The sequence below is a fragment of the Anser brachyrhynchus genome (assembly GCF_964034855.1).
Source record: "Anser brachyrhynchus genome assembly, chromosome: 25".
Lineage (NCBI taxonomy): Eukaryota > Metazoa > Chordata > Aves > Anseriformes > Anatidae > Anser > Anser brachyrhynchus.
The window spans coordinates 2,498,349-2,518,062 of record NC_137718.1 but is presented as its reverse complement, the minus strand read 5'-3'; the positions used below and the strand labels follow the sequence as shown (position 1 = coordinate 2,518,062).

At 42.5% G+C, this 19,714-nt stretch overlaps 1 protein-coding gene across 4 annotated transcripts in view; it reads left to right on the top strand.

Moving 5' to 3' along the window:
- SIK2 (salt inducible kinase 2) overlaps nt 1–19,714 on the top strand; it is a 49,812-nt gene that overhangs the window by 16,349 nt on the left and 13,749 nt on the right. For all 4 annotated transcript variants that reach the window (XM_080567716.1, XM_080567715.1, XM_080567717.1 and 1 more), the window contains 4 exons: nt 3,223–3,384; nt 14,035–14,159; nt 16,231–16,354; nt 18,395–18,615. In XM_080567716.1, the coding sequence (XP_080423842.1) occupies nt 3,223–3,384; nt 14,035–14,159; nt 16,231–16,354; nt 18,395–18,615 (632 nt within the window). The remainder of the gene's footprint in view (nt 1–3,222; nt 3,385–14,034; nt 14,160–16,230; nt 16,355–18,394; nt 18,616–19,714) is intronic.

The window sequence follows — 19,714 nt, the reverse complement described above, 5'->3', positions numbered from 1 at the left end:
TTGTTTGTTTGTTTGTTTTTTCCTCACGTATTCCTTAGCTTTGAAAGAGCATTTCAAGACAGGACTCCATGCTGAAGGAAGGGAGTGTGAGACTGGGGACATGCAGGTTGTTAATGTGGGGTGGAGAAGCCCATAGGCTGATGTCCTGAAGTTGTCAGTACTGAACTCAGCTCTCTGCTTCAGAGAACTTCCACTGTCTCCCATTTCTTAGCCCACTCCAGATATGTCCATATTGGAAAAAATAAATAAATAAAATCAGTTTATTGACGTTGGAGACTTGAGCTGTAGTCTTCCACGTTTTCAGAGTACTGCATTCATCCTGCTTGTACCTGCAGGCTGGTGAAATCTTCCAGTGATTTGGCTGGTAATGCCAGTAAGGGAGGACAGTGCCTCCTCAAGTGGAATTTGTTACCTGGTGTTCTGTAATGAAGTGAGATACAATCTTCAAGTCATCACTGCATTTCTGTTTTATTTTATATGTCCTAGATATTGCAATCATTTTTTTTAAATGTTAAATTATTAGTTATAGTTTCACTGCTGATATATTTTGTCATGTTGCTCAGATGCCATTAGTGTAGCCTTAAACCAATGATAAGCTGGTTCTAAATTGTTGCTGTAAATAAAAAAATACAGAAAAGTTTTGCTTGCCTAATCTGAAAGGCTTCGGCTATGCCAAAACAAATCAAACAGCTCAGCGCTCTGATGTAGAGCTGAAATGGTACGGGAGAACTGCTGACAGCACAGTGAAATCGCTGAAACAAAAGATACACGGTTGGTTTTTTTAAATCCCAAATTTAAAATGGTTAGGTAGCTGAGTGTCGCCCGGTGGCGCTCTGTTGCATGTCCTGTGTCAGTGTGCACAACAGCCCAGCTGCCCGTGGGTGCTTTCCGTGGCGTGCCGTACAGCATCGGGGTATTCACAGGGTCACGTAAGCATTTGTGGCAGAACTGTAATCCAGAGCCAATGAGGAAATCTCCTTCTCCTGATGGAACCAGTGGGTTTGCCGTGCCAACCAGATGAACAGCCTTCCCGAGTGCTTCGTGGGCTGGGCGATGATTTCCTGGCAAATAGGCAACGGCTCTCAAACCCTTTTCTTCTTCCTCAAGCAACGCCATGACGCAGTTCCTCCACATCTTCGTACTGCTGTTCCTCTGCATTTTTTTCTAGTTTATACCGAAAGTTAATATATGTGCGGTATGCTAAAGTCAGTCGTCTTGCACACACACGAGTCCAAAGTAGTTCTGCTAAGTTGGGCTAATTTTCCATAGCTTTACAGGTAACTGAAAGCACAACCCTGGTTGTCTCGTGTTCCTGCTGGTCCTTTGCCAGCTTATTCTTATTCCATGTAGCATCATAAGCTAGCAGCTACATTGTTATTGATGGTTTTTAAATTGCATTTGTCCTTTTTTTTCTGGTTTTTTTTTTTTTTTTCCCCCTCTGTTGTTTTTCTGAACTATTTCCAGGGAAGAATGTTTGACAGTGAATGGGCTCACTGTCTAGTAAGCTCTCACACAACCTGCAGGATGTAAAAAGTTTCCTTGCTCCGAACTTTCCTTTCTAGTCATAATGTAGGAGCTATAGCCAAATACCAGTAAACCACCTTCCATCGTCTTTAGTGCTTTGGAAGGTTAGTATTCATACAGTAACTCATAAGGCTGCACTTCATCACCTCCCTGTGAGTACAGAGTAAGCTTACCTGCCATGGAAATGAAACGTGGGACTGCAAGTTAATGTAACAACATTAAAATGTTATTAAGAACCAAAGTACCAACTTATTTTAGGAACATTAGATTATATAAATTTAATTTTGTCTTTTCTGATTTATCCAAGCAGAAATCAACAGTCCATAGGCAAGCTTTTCCAAAAGCTTATTGGGTCATTGATCATCATGTGTGTGACTTAAGTGCATTATATTGTAGATCACGGGTAGCTGTTATCGCCCTGTCCAGCTAGTCTGCTCCCAACTGCGTTTCTTTTCCTACTAGCCACTCTGATATATGTGGGGAGAGGGATGGGGATCCATGGGCAGGTTACGTTACGTGACTGGACGTTTCACCTAAGTGATTAGCACAGATAGAGCACCTCTGCATGTGATGTCTGATAACATCACGTTGCGTATACATGTAAGTTGTCCTCACGGTTAGAAGCTGAGCTTGTATCAAGTTGTGTAATGGAAGGTGTGTGCGTATGGTCGTGTGATGCAGGAGGCCATGGCATAGCCTCACATCCCTCCGTCATCTCACAGAAAGAAAGGGGTACCTATTGTGCATCTTGTGAACAAAATCTGTTGGTTTTTTTTTGATCTTGGAAAAAAATTAACTGAACCAAACTCTTATAATTCATCACATAAGCTCATTCCTTGCCGTTTTTCTATTTAATTTCAGTGCTAGTTGTGCTGCAGCAATTGGTTGGAGATATGCTCAGCCTTTGCCCATCGTCCCTGCGCAGCACACCTATGTGAATTCCCTGCACCTTGGCCATTAACCGCATTCTTGGTGGGATGTAGGAGGCAATTCTGAACCCATCCTAATGGCTGGTTCTTTGCTTTTTCTGCCTTGTAAGAGGAAGAAAAGAACTGGCTGTAGAAGCTGTTTCTGTCAAGACTCACACAGCTGCTGCTTCGCTTGTTTTTGTTCTCGGGGATAAATGACGTCTTCAGCTTCAGAGCTATCATTTGTTTCAGGGCTAACATTAGTTTTACAACATAATCAAATATGAAAACAAAATGTTCTTTCTGCTTGTGATGCAACGAAGACAAGAGAGAGGTCAGGATGGGTACCTTATGGTTATTTGTTTTATTTCCAAAGGAAAAATGCTTTTAGCCACCACACAGCGTGTTGAGGCTTCACAGGAAGGTGTGTGGCGTGAAGCTGCTGGGAATCAATGAGAGGCTGAAAAGCACCTGGTGATGGGGAAGCAAGATATTCCAAGTATTCCTCATTCCACAGGAGTTGTTATATGAAAATATTTGTCAGAATAGTCAGACAACCATAAAAGAAGGAATAAAAGGTTGAGTTTCAGAGTTCCACTAGGCAGCAGCTTTTTTGTCCCTACTCTTTTGGAGAGGAGAATGCAAGAATAATGTGTTGGAAACTGGGATTGGCTGAAATTTGGCTGAAATTTTGAGTATTTGATGCATTTGAGTATATTTGACAGAAATCACTTAATTTCAGGGTTACTGCTTGCTGTCTAATCTGTTTAAACCGACTTTATTTTAACAGATTACCTCGCCAGCCATGGCCGTCTGAGTGAGTCTGAGGCCAGGCGCAAATTCTGGCAGATCCTCTCGGCAGTGGAGTATTGCCATGGCCGAAAGATTGTGCACCGTGACCTGAAGGCTGAAAATCTTCTGCTCGACAACAACATGAACATCAAAATAGCAGGTACCCAGAATGCAAATGATATTCAGTCACACCCGATTTTTGTGAGGGTTGTTCCAGCAATTCCCTTGATGCTACCAAAGAAATCCTGCTGTGCTTAAGGCAGAGAAAATCAGAGTGATAATACATACAATATCTTTGCACGATGGATATCACAGTGCACATAGCTCAAAGAATTCCTAGATTAGCTCTATTATACTTTCAGGAAAAAGGAAATAATTTTTAGAGTTATAGTCGTTTTTTGTGGGTGTCATAACATGCCTATAATGCTGCCAGATGTTCAGGTTAAAACAGAGTTAATCAAATAACTTCTTTCAACGTTAGAAAAACTCAAAATGGAAGCTTATTGATTTTTTTCTTTTTGCATGCATGATTTCATTTTAATTATAAATTTAGACACAGCAGATGTTGCTAGCAATGGAAATCATTTTGTCGGTTGTCAACTCATTACAATTCCACGAATCCTTCCATACTGACTTTAGCCTGGAGACACTTGAAACGGCAAGGCTAGATAACATCTTGATTTGGAGGACTGTTGAACTTCAATCATCAATAATACAGGAGCAGGAAAGGAAGACTAACTGCTGGAAGAAGCTGGTTTGTATTGGTGTAAGCTTGTGAGTTCAGAGAAGGAAGTGTGAATAGACTTTCAATTGGCTGAGAAGGATGAAGTGATGAAACATTTCTGAGTTATAGATCACGGCTGGATTATTTTACCCTTGAATTTCCTCTCTGGCATTTCTGAAATGGATGAACTGTAAATGTATCTAGATCTCTTTGTTTTCTGTAAGGGTAAGGCTACAGAAGAGTGTTAAACGTACCAGCAGATCTCTAAAATGTGCTCCTTCTTATCTACGGAGTATGAAGACAGCATCCCGAAAGATTTTGAAGGAAAATTTAGCACCTGTTTAATTGGTTAGCATCTGTCATGAAGATTCATCCCTTTCTCTGTGATACTACAGAAGACGTTGGGAAGACTAAGCATTCAATCTATTTCTGGGGATTAACTTCTTCCTTAGGAAAAATCTTTTAAATTCTTTCAAGTTACCTTTATCAGAATGGGAAATCAACACGATCTTTTGCAATGAGTGCTTCACCTTTGAGATCAAAACTATTGCTCGAGCAAGAATTTTATCCTCCTCTTAACCTATAGTCATTGCTCACAAAACGGGTTATCTTTGGATATAATATGTGATGTTTCTGATGGACTAAGAAGGATTTCTTACCAGTGTATGTATTAATGGGGCAGCTTTCCCAGATCCTGGATGTGTTTGTTGCTTTTGTATTGACCTTTACTTTTGTCTGTACGTTGGAAACATTCCGTTCTCCATTCCTGTACCCCCATCTTCCCACCTCTAGCATGTTTTTCTAATGGCTGAAGAGTTTACAGAAAGGTTAAGTAAGGGAAAGGTTAAGGAAAATTGTGATGTGCGTTGGAGAACCGTGATTTGAGTAGATTATTAGGCTAATTTTTGTTAGTCAAATCTGAATGTCAGGCGTTTTGTTTTGGCAGAAGGAACGGTGCATAAAACAGATTCTCTGAAGCTAAAAAGGGAAGCCTAGTAATCTGGTCTTTGATGATGAGCGCTCTGTATTTCATGGCTCTTTAGCATGTCAGAGTGGGAATTTTACAGAAGGTTCATGAAAGCAGTAAAAGCGGTTTTGTTGTTTAATGCGTCATATAAATAGGGGAGTTTTTGCTGCAGCCTCTATTTGATTTTATATTTAGCTATTTAAGGCTATCTTTTAATTTTCTCTATTGGAGGGTTTCATATTACTGTTGAAATGTAATGATATTAAAAGTTAGTATCGTAGGAAGCAAAAGGATTTTACAGCTGTTGTAGCAGGAAGGTGCAGTTCTGGTATGAGTTTGAGTTCTTACTTAGGGCTTTTGATGCCTGAAGAAAATAAAAGAAACAGTGTAGGGTAGAGATGATGTCTGGACTTGGTACCAGAGTGGCCCAAGCACAAGTCACGGAGCGGGGCCCTCATCAGTGGTCTCTCTTCTGTGGATGTCCTTAGCACTGTAGGCAAGCACATTCCCTGCCTCCATGAACACTGCAGTGCGAGCATAACACAGGCTCCCAAAAATACTTCCTCAAAGGCATCTCAGGAGCCCTCTTACCCAAGGAAAGGTTAGAGACTTCGACTGCTCTGTCACGGGGAATTGCGATGCACAGGTTCTCCAGAGACTCGGTAATAACCGAAAGCACGGATAAATGGTTGTTACCAGATTCCATCAGCTGCTGCTGTCTCTTTTTCTCCTCTTGGCTGCTCTTGTGCTCTACCTCTGTATTGCAGAAAGCTAATTACAGATGGTCTGTATGTAAATGATTACATTAACTAGTGGTGATTCACATGGTCTGTTTCTTTCGCGTAGCTTTGTCGAGCTTTATCAGATTGATAGCACTTCCCGTGTCCAGCTGCAGTGATAAAGTAACTGGAGAAAAGTTAAGCTTGCCAGAAACTTTGTCGTGAGTTGTCCCAAACCAGTTATTTTATTTTTCTCTGCAAAGGAGATAGATGATAAACCATTCTATGCAATTCATCTGAGATTTTGGAGTTAGCCAGCATTGCACAGGTCCCCGAGAACAGTCTCTTCCAGTGGCTCATATTCTTCATGGTTCATTTATCAAATTGTGCAAGAACAAAGGGCAGCCAGGATCCCAACTCTGATAGCTAGAATTACTCTCTAATTAGAATTAATCTAGCAATTTAAAAACAGCACAGTAACTGATGAATTATTTTGATAGAAAGCTCTGCAGCATCGGTGTCTGCGTTGGGCCCAGCGCTATGTGTGGGGCTGTGCCTTGCTGAATACTGCAAGCAGCTATGAAATCCACGTGGATACTCATGGCCATTCCAGGCTCCTCTTAACTTCCACGGGATCTCTTGATTTATTCTGATGGCTTCTAAGTCTTTTACTGTAGCTTTTAAACTTTAAGAATACAACATTTTCAGTTAAATACTGAAACATGCATAAAGTTATCTCTGTATTTCAGCTAGTAGGAGAATCAGCTAAGACGCAAAAGTAAGCATTCCTAAAACTATAAGCTGATGAGACTGCCACCTTTTATGCTTAAACAAGTAAGCTGGATTGAGATGTAATGCTTTTGTGTTAATACTGCTCTAAAAGAAAGAGGATAGATCGAATTCCAAGGATCTTTCATTCCAGTCTTAGTAACTGGGCAAGAAGCAGGGGATGCATAAAGAACTTGAGGTGAGAGCTTTGATACTGTTATTTTCTAGAAGATATTAGGGAGTTGGGAGCAAAAACCTCAAACTTAAATTTGAGCATATGTAACATAAAAATGGTCTTAATCAGATAAAATGGCCAGTGAGAAAGTTCCAGCTGAAGACTCCCAAACCAGGCATTCTCCATGAAATTTGTTTTTAGCACTGGCAAGGTAAAGCTCCTTTGTTCTTCTCAAAGTTGTTGCCTGTAGGCAGCCAGTTTGTTCATGTACCTTTTGCATTTTGCTGGTTTCTGAAGGGATCGCAGGGGCTGGATTTCAGTGGCTGATTGCTGATAAGCTGTGCTGCCATCAGATAAAACTTGTTCGTTTTCTATGCAAAGAGATGCCTCTGCAGCTGGGAGCAGAAAGTGCAGTTTAGAATTGGGGATGGAATAGTGAGGTTCTCTCCGTGTCCTTCCAGCCCCACAAAACTGCCAGATTAAGATGCTTTATAGATGTGTCTGCAGAAATCATTGCATCCTGATGGTAAAGCTGCTGCGTGCAAAGCAGATCAGGTAGGAGACTGTTATTTTGAAGGAGGTTGTAGTGCTGGCTTGTCTTGCTGGTGGACAGTAAAATATGCATTGACGTCAGAACTGGCTGATCAGCATTCAGTTCATGAAGTGGGTCAGGTTTGTTTCTAACACACTCATACCTTTCCTTTATCAGTACCTCTCTCCTCCCGATTATCTCCTCTGCTCGCTCCTATTGCTGTTGTAACAAAAGATCCATGTGGCTCTGTGAAGCCAGGCTGATTGAATCCTTCTGGCAATTTTAGAAGAGTGGATTAATTAGAGCTCGGAAGCTAGAATCCCTTCTGAAGGATTTTTAGAGGTACAAATTAAAGACCACCTTATATTGCTAGATGCACAGCAGAAGTTGCAGTGGCTCTGGCAGGGAGCTTCTGTTTCTCAAATTGCAAACTGGTCTGAAATCTTACTCTGTTTCCATTTTTAACGGGAAAACAGATTCCATTTGAATGATGTATGTGCAAAAAATTATACCTTCTAAATTCAAGATTATTCTAAAGGGGGTAATGAGATTGAGAAACAAAATGCCCCAAATGTTGAGAGGCAGTGTTTGCAGATTGCACAAACACGGAGTTTATTCAGCTGAACACAATGCCGTAAATGATTGTATTTTTTTAACGTGCAGACTCAGGCAAATGTTAAGAAGATAAAGATCACTGCATTATATAATCTCAGTCCTCTGGTAACAAGTCCAATTTCAGTCCTTTTAGATTTCCGTGGCTGGCATATGTTTTGTGGAGGGCTGGCATATTTTCCTTTAAATGACAGTAACGTTCTTAAAATTCATTTCTCTGGAATGAGAAACCGTAACACTGTTCTTAGGTTAAAAACGATTACCTTTGATCCAGAACGACTGCGGTAGATCAGCAATTGCAAAGCAGAAACAAGGTAGGGGGGAGAGAAAGAGAGGCTAATGATTGTTTTGTGCTTAATTGAATCCTGGCCACTCTAACACTTCAAAAAGTGGGACAACTACACTGACAGTGCAGTAATTAAACACTGAGGAAGCCCAATGGATCGAGCATCCAGTATCCTATCTAAACCTTTAACTTCTTCTTTGAAATGGCTTTAATGGATCCTATTAATTCTTGAGGTCCTAAAAAAATGGTTTAACATAATTGGAAGAAACAAGTGTGGAAAGTATGATGGAAACAAAAGGAGGTAACCGTAATAATTTATGTACCCTAGCAAATAATGCTGATCTCCCTGCACAGGTAATTATTTTGTCTAACAATAGAATGTAATTGGATTTCTAAAGATAAGAGCAAATTGCTGAAATATGCATCACTGTGTTTTTAAGTTTTATGTCACGTGAAAACTTACAGCACAAATTAATAGGTACCTGGCTTTTACTGTACTTTTAATTGTTGATGCATGCTATTTCTTCAGCAAAAATTTCAAACTGAAGGATACTAGTGTTCTTTGCCCTTGAAAAAAGGGAAGAAATTGAAGTTACAGAGCCGCAGATCAAAGACAGCGTAAAGGAACCGTTTGCCAGGTTGTAAGACGTACACTTCTAGGCAAGGTGCACAGACTCGTGAGGAAATTCCCTACTGGCTCAGATCCATCTGGCAGCGACGGGGAGAGCACACAAAGCTGGCCACTTTTTGCAGCCTGCTGCCCTTGTACTCGTTTCCCTGAACCCCAGCAGCCAGTATTGTTTTATTGGAGCCTGTATAGAGCGCACCCTTGCCTTCTTCTAGTATCAATTTATAGACCTTTCATTCGTGGCTTTGGCTAATAAAACTTAATCATCTCTGCCATCACAAGACCATCAGATGGAAGCAGACTGTTGCTGTTGCACTAGACAAGCGCTGTCTTTATGGCATTAAATTCTGTGATTTGTTGCTCAGGAAGGGAGCAGAAGGTTGCAGCCTTGCAAGGACAGTGCCAGTAAGTTGTAAGACGTCCTTGTTCTTGAGCTACTTACGGTAATTGTAAAGAAAACGATCGTGTTACGAAATTAAGCATGTAAAGATAACGGCAAAAAGCAAAAATCCCAGTTATAACATAAACCTGCAGCTCCTCTAATACTGACCAGTCATACTTAGAGACTTTGTTCTGTCTTTCGCTGTTGAGATTTGTTTATTTTTCTTCCTGAAGTGGCTTCCACGTGTTCACATTTACCAGAAACCTAACGTTAAATCCAGTCTGGATAGGCAAAAAGTTTCCCTTTCTTAGGAGCTGAAATCTCGTGTATTTCCAGGCAGGTCACGCTTCCTGTAGCTGTGTTTACAAATACACGTACACCTACTTGTGAAGCTGGTACAGAGACTGAGGAGGGTGGCACCTGAGTAGGAGCTGCAGTTCGGAGATAAAGATTGATATTTATCTGCAGTGCTTAGAGGATGTTGAAAACCTGACAAACTCGAGATAAGGGAGAGATCAGATCTAATGACACCTACACAGATGGCAAAACGCTTCTGAGAGTAGAAATTGCTTCATTTCTCCCGTTGTATTGTCAAGGTTGCCAAGCCAATGATGTATGAAGAAAAGTCTCCTCGAAGAGAATAAACAAAAGTCTGGCTGCAATAAGAAGAAGGCAGGTGACACGCAATTGGGGGATTTTATTTGTTTTAGGAGATTCTGTTGTTGCTCCCTCTGTTACTGCGACTTAAGTTGCAGTTGTTTCAGAACTGGAGGAGAAAATAAAAGGAAGGATGGCATGAACATTACTTTTAGTGGTTCCTGTGTGGATTTGGAGTCTGAGCTGACCTTGGCCGTTTGCACCTCTGGATCGTGGTGGCACGCCAGGGTGCCATTGCGTAAGGGTTCATGCAACTGTGGGGCCTTCGGCGTGCTTGCAGAGCATGACGCTGTTATGGATCTCCCGTGTGGTCTGACCTTCAGACGGCTTCTGGCATCGGAGCCTTCTCACGGATAGGCACTGGGGCTCTCTGATGATGGCCAGGTCCTAAAAGTTCACTGCTGTGACGCCGGGTATCTGATTTTCCGGCTTTGAGCCAGTACAGTGACCTTGGACTGACGCTGGAGATTGTACTCTCTTGAGAGTTTCACCTGGAACAGATCTTTGCAGGAACATAAGATGGGCTCTTGTAACAAATGTTAATTACCTGGAACGCTATTTTATGTTAAGGTTAAATTTAGGGTTAATTTTAATTTAACATTGGGTTAAATGGGAATATGAAGCTTAAATATTTGTCTTTTAAATGTCCAGTCTGATTGTTAGTAGTGCAAAAATGGGTGAGGGATGGGAGTGTCCCACATCATCACAAAAATGATGGTCATTAGCAGTCAGCACGCAGCTACACAAATCCTAAACCCCTAAGGAGCTGGTGTGACTGTGGATCTGATTGAATCAATTGATTCAATTGATGGAATTGAATCAATCACTGCGGCCAGCAAGCTCAATCATTTGTATTTGAACTAGAGTTTGTCTTATAGAAAGCCATCAAATTTTTATTTAGACTTTTAAAGTAATCAATCCACCAAATGCTGCTCTGCTGACCAAGGAGATGATACTAAGTCAAACAGGGTAAGATACATCATTAAATCTAACAGTTTCAAAGTTATGCATGCCCCAGAGTCCCTTTATCCAAGCAGTTTGCTTAGGTCTGAAGACTCTAATCATCATCTTCCTTCCAGCAGATTCTCATGATTTGTTTCTTCCAAACTAAAGCTTTGGACTGCGGCTCCTTATTTGTCCCTAGGACCACTTGAGCAGGTCTGATGTCGGATCAGACTTACAGTTCTAGTCTCAAATGGAGGCTGACAAGGCTATCTGATGATGTTATGATCACATGTTGCAGAATGTTTTTGAAGATGCATTTACTATGGAAGAACAACACTGAGAAGCGGTGTCGGTGAGGTTAGATGTGCATTGCTGTGTGGAGCTGTTCGTTCAGGATTACTACAAGGGAGCTTTAGAAAGAGGAGGAGCATAATGAGGACAGAAAGACGTGAATTATGTGTGTGTAACTGTGGCTGATCTACAGTTACCAGCTGCTTACCTAAATCAAATGGATCACCAGCACAAGGTGTGTAGAGAAGGCTGGTTTGTATTCTGGATGCCCCCAGGAATATAACTGTTAAATGCAATAGTGACTGTTCCTATCACCTTACGGTGTGTGATACCCACTGGAGAGATTTCCATCCTGAGAGCTGGTTGGTTGCATAGTCTTGGCTCTCCGTAATTCCTCTATTCTTCCTAATTAGTGCATTTCATTAGAGACAACTAAAAATATCCTACTTAGATTAATGGTTCTTTTCAACACAATGGAGACTCGCAGTGCGATGCGGTAAGGAAGCAGAGGTGAGGAAGGCATTAAAGGGGAAGTCTTTGTCAGAAGAATTTACCTGTGGTACAAAAAGACTTGGGATCTCTTCCCAAGCCATGTGATGTCTTGCTGAAATAATTACTGAACTCACAGTTAGAAGAATTAATGACAACAGCCAAAAGGCCTGTGAGATCATGCTGTTTTGTATGGGACTCAGATAACTTTTGAACCTGTTGCTTGGCTGTAACCAAATTTGCCAGAGAGCAAAAGTCTCAAAGGGCAAAAACATTGCTGCAGCTCGTGTGTAGGTGCTCTGGCAGTAGGTGGTATGTCTTGCCCATGGATGCAGTTGGAAAGGGAGCCTATACCGTGCTACACGCTAAGGAAAATCTCGACAGGCAGAAAAATTGCTCTTAAAGCCTCTTCAGTTTTGGTGTTCCTGAATCTGCGTCTTCTGCCTGTGTTCACTTTTTGATGTACGCTGCAGGAGTTCTGTTAAATGAACTGCTGGAGCTCTTGTCCTTCTGCTAGGAAAGCAACCAAATACCTTTGTGAAGTTAAACAGAAGGGTGCGATTCCCTTTCCACACTGCTCCTCCACAACAATTACAGGTTAGCTTTACCTAAGCCTGGAAAGATTTTCTGTTTAATATCTCTGTGTTGCTTTGATTCCGAAGGCTGTCTCATGGTTTATAGCTCAGGACATACAACGGGAGCCAGGCCCTTCCCTCTGCGTAACACAACCCATGCAAACAGCAGTAAAGGAGGTTGGACCAGCAGCGCCTCTATGGTGTCTGGTAACCACAGCGGTTATCAGCGCTGCTATCTGCTGATCAGCATTGTAATAACATACCTCCGAGGTATTCGGGGGTTGATAGGCCTAAATCAACAGCCTGATTGCTGTACATCAGCACTGCTGACTTTCACAGGATTCCTCGAGTCACACCAGCGTTACTCTGCAGGAGCCTGGGGAGCTCCGAGGGTAAAAGCATTATCACTTCAGAAAAGAAACACAAAGCAACTTGTAACCTACTGCCTGCTTCGCTCCAGCATGCAAAAAGTAGCAGAACAGCTAAAGCTCCTTCACCCAGGAGCAAACCAGTGCTGAACAGCAGCAGTGTCACGGTGCTTGGTGGTCTTTGCATGTCACACGCTGATGCTCCGTTCTCTATTTCCCTTGGAGATGCAGCTGACTTGAAGCTGACTTGAAGCTGACTTGAATTGAAGCAGGTTTGCCTGAAAGTCTTAAATCCAAAGAGTATTTTTCCTTGTTATCAGATCTGTTTCCTTTGTTTTAGTATTAACAGAGTTTGTTGTCACATGTAGTGGCCCGCAGCACAAGTGGAACAGAGACTCAGCAGTGCTGCTGGGAGCAACAGGGAGAGGTGCTGGCTTCCCTGAAATCCACGAGAAAACTGCTAGCCTTGAGCGGAGCCAGGATTTTGGTTCGTGGCGTGAACAGGTCTACCCTAACATAGTGCTTCGGTGGCTTTTACTACAGAAGACTGATGAATAAGTGGAGCCATGTATGTTAATTCTGAGTAGTGTTACTGAAGGAGCATGTTCAGAATGGGTATCTGCAAGGGATCTGCGAGGGACTATTAGGAAACAGAATAAAGAATGCCAAAGCAAATGATGTCTGAACCAAGCAAAGGGAGCGAGAGAGGGATAGCAGGAAATAAGAGGAACTGGAAGGTCTGGGCTGTGAAGATCTCTAAGACCCCAATAAAGGTGAAGTGAATGGCAAGAGAGCTACAGATTGGCCACCAGGGAACGGTAATACCCACCTGGAATCCTGCAGTTTGAAAAAAATCAGCTTTAGATAAGTCACTAAGCAAGTTTCCTCAATACTGTTGTTGTTGTTGCTGTTTTGTTCTAGTAAAAAGAAACATGCAGTGAAGCTGAAAAATTTGCATCAGACTCGTTTCTGAATTCACCTCTCTGTTTAGTAGTGGCTGTCATTTCACTTTTCATTATTGGATTATTACCCATTGTGACTAATACCGAAGTCCCAAAGTCTGGTTCCATCTTAAGCCATAAAAAGCCCTTTAAAAGAACGGCTCAGTTGTAAAATGGTAAGTTTCACTTGGAGAATGAAGGGGCTGCAGACAATCCCAGGAGCAGAGCTTCCTCCCTAGCAGAAGGCTGCGTGTTTTCCCATGCTTGTTGCTTTTGGCAGAGCACCCTCCTCCCTTCTCCAGGATTGATGCTTTTGTTGTCATTATTTGTTGTTTGTTCAAGGCTAGAGAGCACCTAAAGAAAACTCAAGAAGTCTCAGATGCAGTACTGAATCTCAGATATCTCTTGGCAAGTAAATAAGCTCATATGTATGCGTGATTGTCAGCTCGTTGAATTTTAGTGATAGCTGTTTCTAAACTGGGATTTAGCAAACTGGTAGAAGTTTACTCAAAGTTCCTGCAGGTTGTGAAGTTTTGCAGAGTATTGTAATAATCATGCAGTTGTCGTGAAAATAGCTGTATAGGACATTCAGCATCCTAATAAATGCTTTCAGTGGGAGTAATCATAAATAGATTTGTGATAGAGCCTTTCATGAATGGCGGTGAGTTTCCAGGCCCAGCCCATGCATATAATTATTCGGTTTGTTGTGCAACTGGAGTTTGGAATGACTTTCCCCTTAATTTCTCAACAGATTTTGGATTTGGAAATTTCTATAAGAGTGGCGAGCCTCTGACAACATGGTGTGGAAGCCCACCATACGCAGCCCCAGAAGTCTTTGAAGGACAGCAATACGAGGGACCCCAGCTGGATATCTGGGTATCATTATTCTTTTTTTTTAATATGGATTCAAGTCAACTTTGGCAAGGTTGGAACAAAGTTTTACCTTGAGTTTTCTTAAGCTGCAGACAAGCTGTTCTTCTTTGGCTTCATTTCTTGACTGTCATAAAATTTTTCTTAACACTAAATTAAATTGAAGTTACCCATCCAGGTGGCTATTAAATGTACGTTGTAGGTCTACGTAAGCACACCAGAGGAAAAACTGTACCTCCTCCAAAAGCTGCCTGGACTGAATGCATGCACTTCACTGTTCCGGTGCGTTTAGGATCTTCTGTATTAAGTTTGAATTGAACCTGTAAGGCTTGTAAGTTCTTGACTCTGAGCAACTGAAACACGGTAGAGATGATGACTGCTTTCCTCAGCCACAGTTGTGCCACAAACATTTGTAGTGCAAGCAGCTGCATGGCTTTGAATCTCTGTGTGTTCATGCGTACTACTCTATGGAAGAGGACAGAGAGAGCAACCACATTCTTGTGCAATGGAAAAGGGGCTGAAATGAACTGAAGAGGTTCTCTGTACCCTTCGTGCATTGTGAGTTTGCTTTACATTCCTTTTTTTTTTTTTTAATTTCAGTATTCTGGTACTTACAGTGACAGATTCATATTCTGAAACAAGCAGAGACAGTGCAAGTTGGCAGTCTCTGATCTGGCATTAGGTTTGCAGCGATAACATTATACATTTCACAACACGCGCGCTGACATTTTCGTCAGAGCCTGGTACACAACAGGACAGTGCACGATAAGTCACCTTTCAGCTGCTAACCTAATTTAAGTTATTCTAGTCAACAAACGCTGTGCTTTTATGGGCATATGTGTGTATGCATCTATCTATCGTATATCACACACACATACATATATATATATATAAACCTGTAGTAACTGGCACATAAACCTACAGCAGACCTCAGCTCCATTCTTCTTTTAAGCAGCACAGGCCCTGTTTGAATGGCAAAAGCGAATCTCCAAACTTTGGTAAATATTTCTTTAAATACATTAGATCCTAAATCATGAACGGAATAAAAGTGCTACAAAGAGAAGCACACGTGCACTTATGGGTAAGATAACACCCATTATCTTCTTCACTTATCTTCTGAGATAAGGACTCCGTACTTCTTTTGCGACATCCAGTCGCAGAATAGGTCTGCTGCAAGTGCTAAGCTGGCAGGAGGAATGCAGCTATCCCCAGTTCAAATTTTGTCGGGGTAAGGAAGGAAATGACTTTTTAAAATACATATTTGATTTTAAAATCTCTGTGTACTTATAAGGTTTTAAGGTGAATATTAAATACTTGTTTTTTTCCCCTGGAGAAATCCAGTGCTGTGGCTCTCTGTGCCAGCTGATGGCACGAGGGCTTGGTGTGGTTATTTCATCTGCTGTGGTTATTTCATCTAGTGTGGCGCTGTATTTTTTTTGGCCTATACTGCAAGACTATTTCCACTTGCAGTGCCAATTAACTTGCATACTTTAAAAAATGAGTCTGGCAGTTGGATGAGAGCTATTGCCCAGATTGTCTCCTTTTGCTCATTTTGCATAATCCCTCGTGCTCAGCACCGTACGCAGCAAGGCAGAGTCATTAGGTGGTGTTCCCCTGAAGCTGACTGTTGGTGAAGTTACCAGCGTGCCTCTTACCCACGTTTTGCAAGCTGGTAAACGTGAAAGGTTACAATTTCTTCTTTTGAGTGGCTGCTTGAGGTTTGCTTTTGTTTGAACAACGTTCAGATTAATGGTCTCGAATTGTCACCTGAAGTGGGGGCTCACTTTGCAGGTACCCCTCAGTCACATGCGTCGAGCATCCTGCTAGAGCCAGTCTCTAACACTTAACATTTCACCTTACCTGCTTATCAGCACGAGGTACTGCCAGCCTAGCCATCTGGGGTTAGCTGACAGTTCCTAATGTCTAGGGATCTCCAGAAATATAACTCCTTTTTGTATAAATTTCCTGTTTCTGCAGAACATAATTTAATTTTTCTCTGTGACAGGATTTAGCTAACCAAGCTCAACAACCTTGCAGGTAGCTTGAAAAATGAAATGAATATTCTCTTTTTTTACAGAGCATGGGTGTAGTTCTTTATGTTTTGGTCTGTGGAGCATTACCTTTTGATGGGCCAACACTCCCCATCCTGAGGCAACGAGTTCTGGAAGGAAGGTTCAGGATACCTTATTTTATGTCAGAAGGTAACAATTTGTCCTCTCCTACTCTTACTATAGTAAACCTTGAATAAATTCTAGAATAATCTCTGTTGCAATACAGTGAAGGGTGGTGCACCTGCCCACCAGATTACAGTATGGCAGACTATTTTTCATTTTGCTAAGAAACACAAATAAGCCTAGATGAGTTGTATACATTTGCAATCAGGCTGCTGCTGCTAGGTACGGAAACCAGCCCGTCTTTCCTAGAGACCGCAGTGTAGCTTGCCCAAGGGCAAGGAGAGATCTAAAATGGAAGGTGAAGGACCTCTCATCCTACAATGACCAGAAATACAGGGGTACAGGGGGAGAGGCACATTTGTGTAGCAATTCAATTTCATTCTGCAAGGCCACTAACATTTTAATTCGTATAGAAAATCCAGTGGGAGCAGCGTGGCTGCCCTGCCGAAGTTGTGCATTGGGTGTCTCCTGATTTTTGAATGTCTGCTAAACAGAAGCAAAGAAGTGCGCAACCAATTCATATGCCAGGCTCTCAGAGTCATGTATCTGGCACTCCCACACGTGACAAAGAGACTATCAGATCTCTGCCTTGCTTAATTGCCTCGTCTGCTGGGTTTCACTCTCCCTCGTGCCTGTTCAGACAAGAACAAACGGGGCCATTTTTGCACAGGGCTTGACGATGTCCTTCAGCTTCCCTATGCTAAAGGGTCTAAAACCTGAGTACTTCACAACAGCTTTCCTGAATCAAATCCCCCTTTCAGTATACTCCTTTCCGTGATTTTTTTTTGTTTTTAAGGGAATTAAAAATAAGTTTTCAGGCCTGTTGTTCAGGGTTCTGTGGTGCAAAACATTCTGTTCCTCCCCTTTTTCTTCCTGGCTGCGTCTCAAAATAGCCACTACAGGGTAGCTATAGCTGAGCTAGTTAGCTCAGCACTTGGTTGCTTTTAGCAGTGCAATTATGGCACCACAGCAAGCCTTCAGCTTCCTGGCACATTTTGCAGCCTGTGCTGAGCTGTGTTTGTGTCTGTGACTTTGCTGACATAAGTACGCGAGCTCGATCCAGGTACCTCGGTGCAAGTTGCTGTCCTCGCTGTGCCTGCAGCGCAGATCTGCTCTTTCACTTCCAGCTTTGCTGCTCCCCTTGCTGCTCACACGGCGCTGCAGGGAGTGGGGAAGGGTGTGCCTGGTAGCAAAACATTGAAACCGAAAGAGGTCAACAGGAATAAATAGCCAGAAATCTCTCTCTCAACTATTTGTCATAACTACCTGAATGGCCTGACTCATGGCAACTGCACTGAAGTGATGTTTTTAACCCTGTCCAATGTGTAGTAGTCAGAAAGTAGCGATGGCCTGGTATATTCAGAATTATTCAGCCACCTAAAGCACTCATTGTGCTTTGTTCCTAGAATTAAAACAGATAAACCTGCTGTCGTAGTCACCGTCTGCTATTCAGAGCCACAGAGGTGTTACTTTTACCTTTGTTTTTGTGACTACTGGTGTGGAAATTTAAAACAAAATAAAAAATAATAATAATCCAGATTTGAAGTGCAGCTTTGCCAATCCCTTCCCCCATAAGCCTGGACAAGCTATTTCAGACTGCTAGGGGAGAATGCGAATTAGTCCACACACACAATTCATGGAGGAGTTTTGAAGCTTTATCAGTTAATGGTGGCACTGTACTTAGAAAAGCACGGGTGGCTTCAAAGAGGTATTAAATATTACCATTACCCTTGTGCAGGGGCTGTGTAGGTGTAATCATTGGATCCTTCAGGTTGGGAAAGACTCCTAAGATATCTAGTCCACCCCTTAACCTAGAACTGTTGAGTCTACCACCTAACCATGCTCCTAAGGTCTGTATCTGCACATTTCTTGAAGCCCTGCGGGGATTTAAAGTAGTTGAGTTTTTGTCATTTTAGGTGTGACTTTTAATCTTGTTTTGAAAGATGGTTTTAGCCTCCAGGAAATGTTTTTAGCACAGAGGCTCGGCAGCTTCCTGTTGTGCCCTGTCTGGTGGGTGTCAGGTGAAGCTCTGCAGGCAGGTGGGTAACGTGGTGTTCTTCCCAACAGAGTGCGAGCATCTCATCAGGCGAATGCTGGTCCTAGACCCATCCAAACGGCTGACGATTGCTCAGATTAAGGAGCACAAGTGGATGCTTGTAGAGGTTCCTGCCCAGAGACCCGTTCTTTACCCACCGGGCCAGGAGAACGAGCCCTCCATCGGAGAGTACAACGAGCAGGTTCTGCGGCTCATGCACAGCCTGGGGATAGACCAGCAGAAAACCATCGAGGTAAAACACACTCCAAGGGTTATCTGTCCCTGGTGGGAGGGCTCCTGCTCTGTCTCGATGGCTCGAACCTATTACCTCAGCTCCTCGCAACATTCTTCATTTCAACACTTAGAAAAATCAAAACTGGTGGTATGTTTTACTAGGTCGGACCCTAGAAAAAGGAAGCATTTTACAATGCTGTGCTGCTTCCTTCCTGTCCCGCTGATGTCTTGGTTTGTGCCAGCAGGCTGGTGAGGGAGAGTCACCCCTCTAGAAAATTTCCTAAAGATCAGCCCTGGCAGGGCAAGGTGTCTGTGTTATGCAGGCAAACCAGCTGTGTGATGGCCCCCCAATTTCACCTGTGTACCTCATTGTGGCTGGCCACAGACAGCTAGTCCAGTCCAAGGCTTTCTTTGCCCATCAGAGGAAAGCAAGTCTGCTGAAAGGGCAGCACTGTGGGAGGCAAGATCCTCCTCTGTGTCAGGAATCCAAAGTAGAACCCATGGGAGAGAATAATGCGTTCTGCTTCCACATCCCAGGGCTCCGTACTGTTCTTTTAGCACATGAACCATTGACTTCCATCTAAACAAGCATGCATTTAAAAAAATTTGATGTTGCAATTGCATTAGGCAAGGGGATGCATGGAAATACAGTGTGCACTATGTACAAAATGGTAGCCTTGTAGGACTTTCTGTTAGGGTGGTGACACTTGCTGCTGTTTACGGTTGGTTATTTGTAGAGATTTGTTTGTTAGCCAAGTTGGATCTTAAGCAGAAGAGTAGGAATAAGGAGCCACATTGGGTTCCACTCGATTTCCACCCAGATTTCCTGGGCAGGGATGGATAAACCGTTACTTGTCAAAGGGAGAGAGAGGAGGGAAAATCAGAGATGAAATGAAATTCATTTTGAGCTTCTAAGAGGTTGGGAAATGAAATTCAAAAAGGGGCATAAAAGTACTGAGCAGTTAAATGTCTCCTCCAATCCCAAATCATGCTGCTTACCAACTGTAAATGCTGAAAGACTCCCCGTGGAGTCAACACAATCATTTCCTCTGGACTGGCTGATATTTTTAACCAGCGTGGAGGTTACGTTTGAGCACTTCCTGCCAGCAGACGCTGCT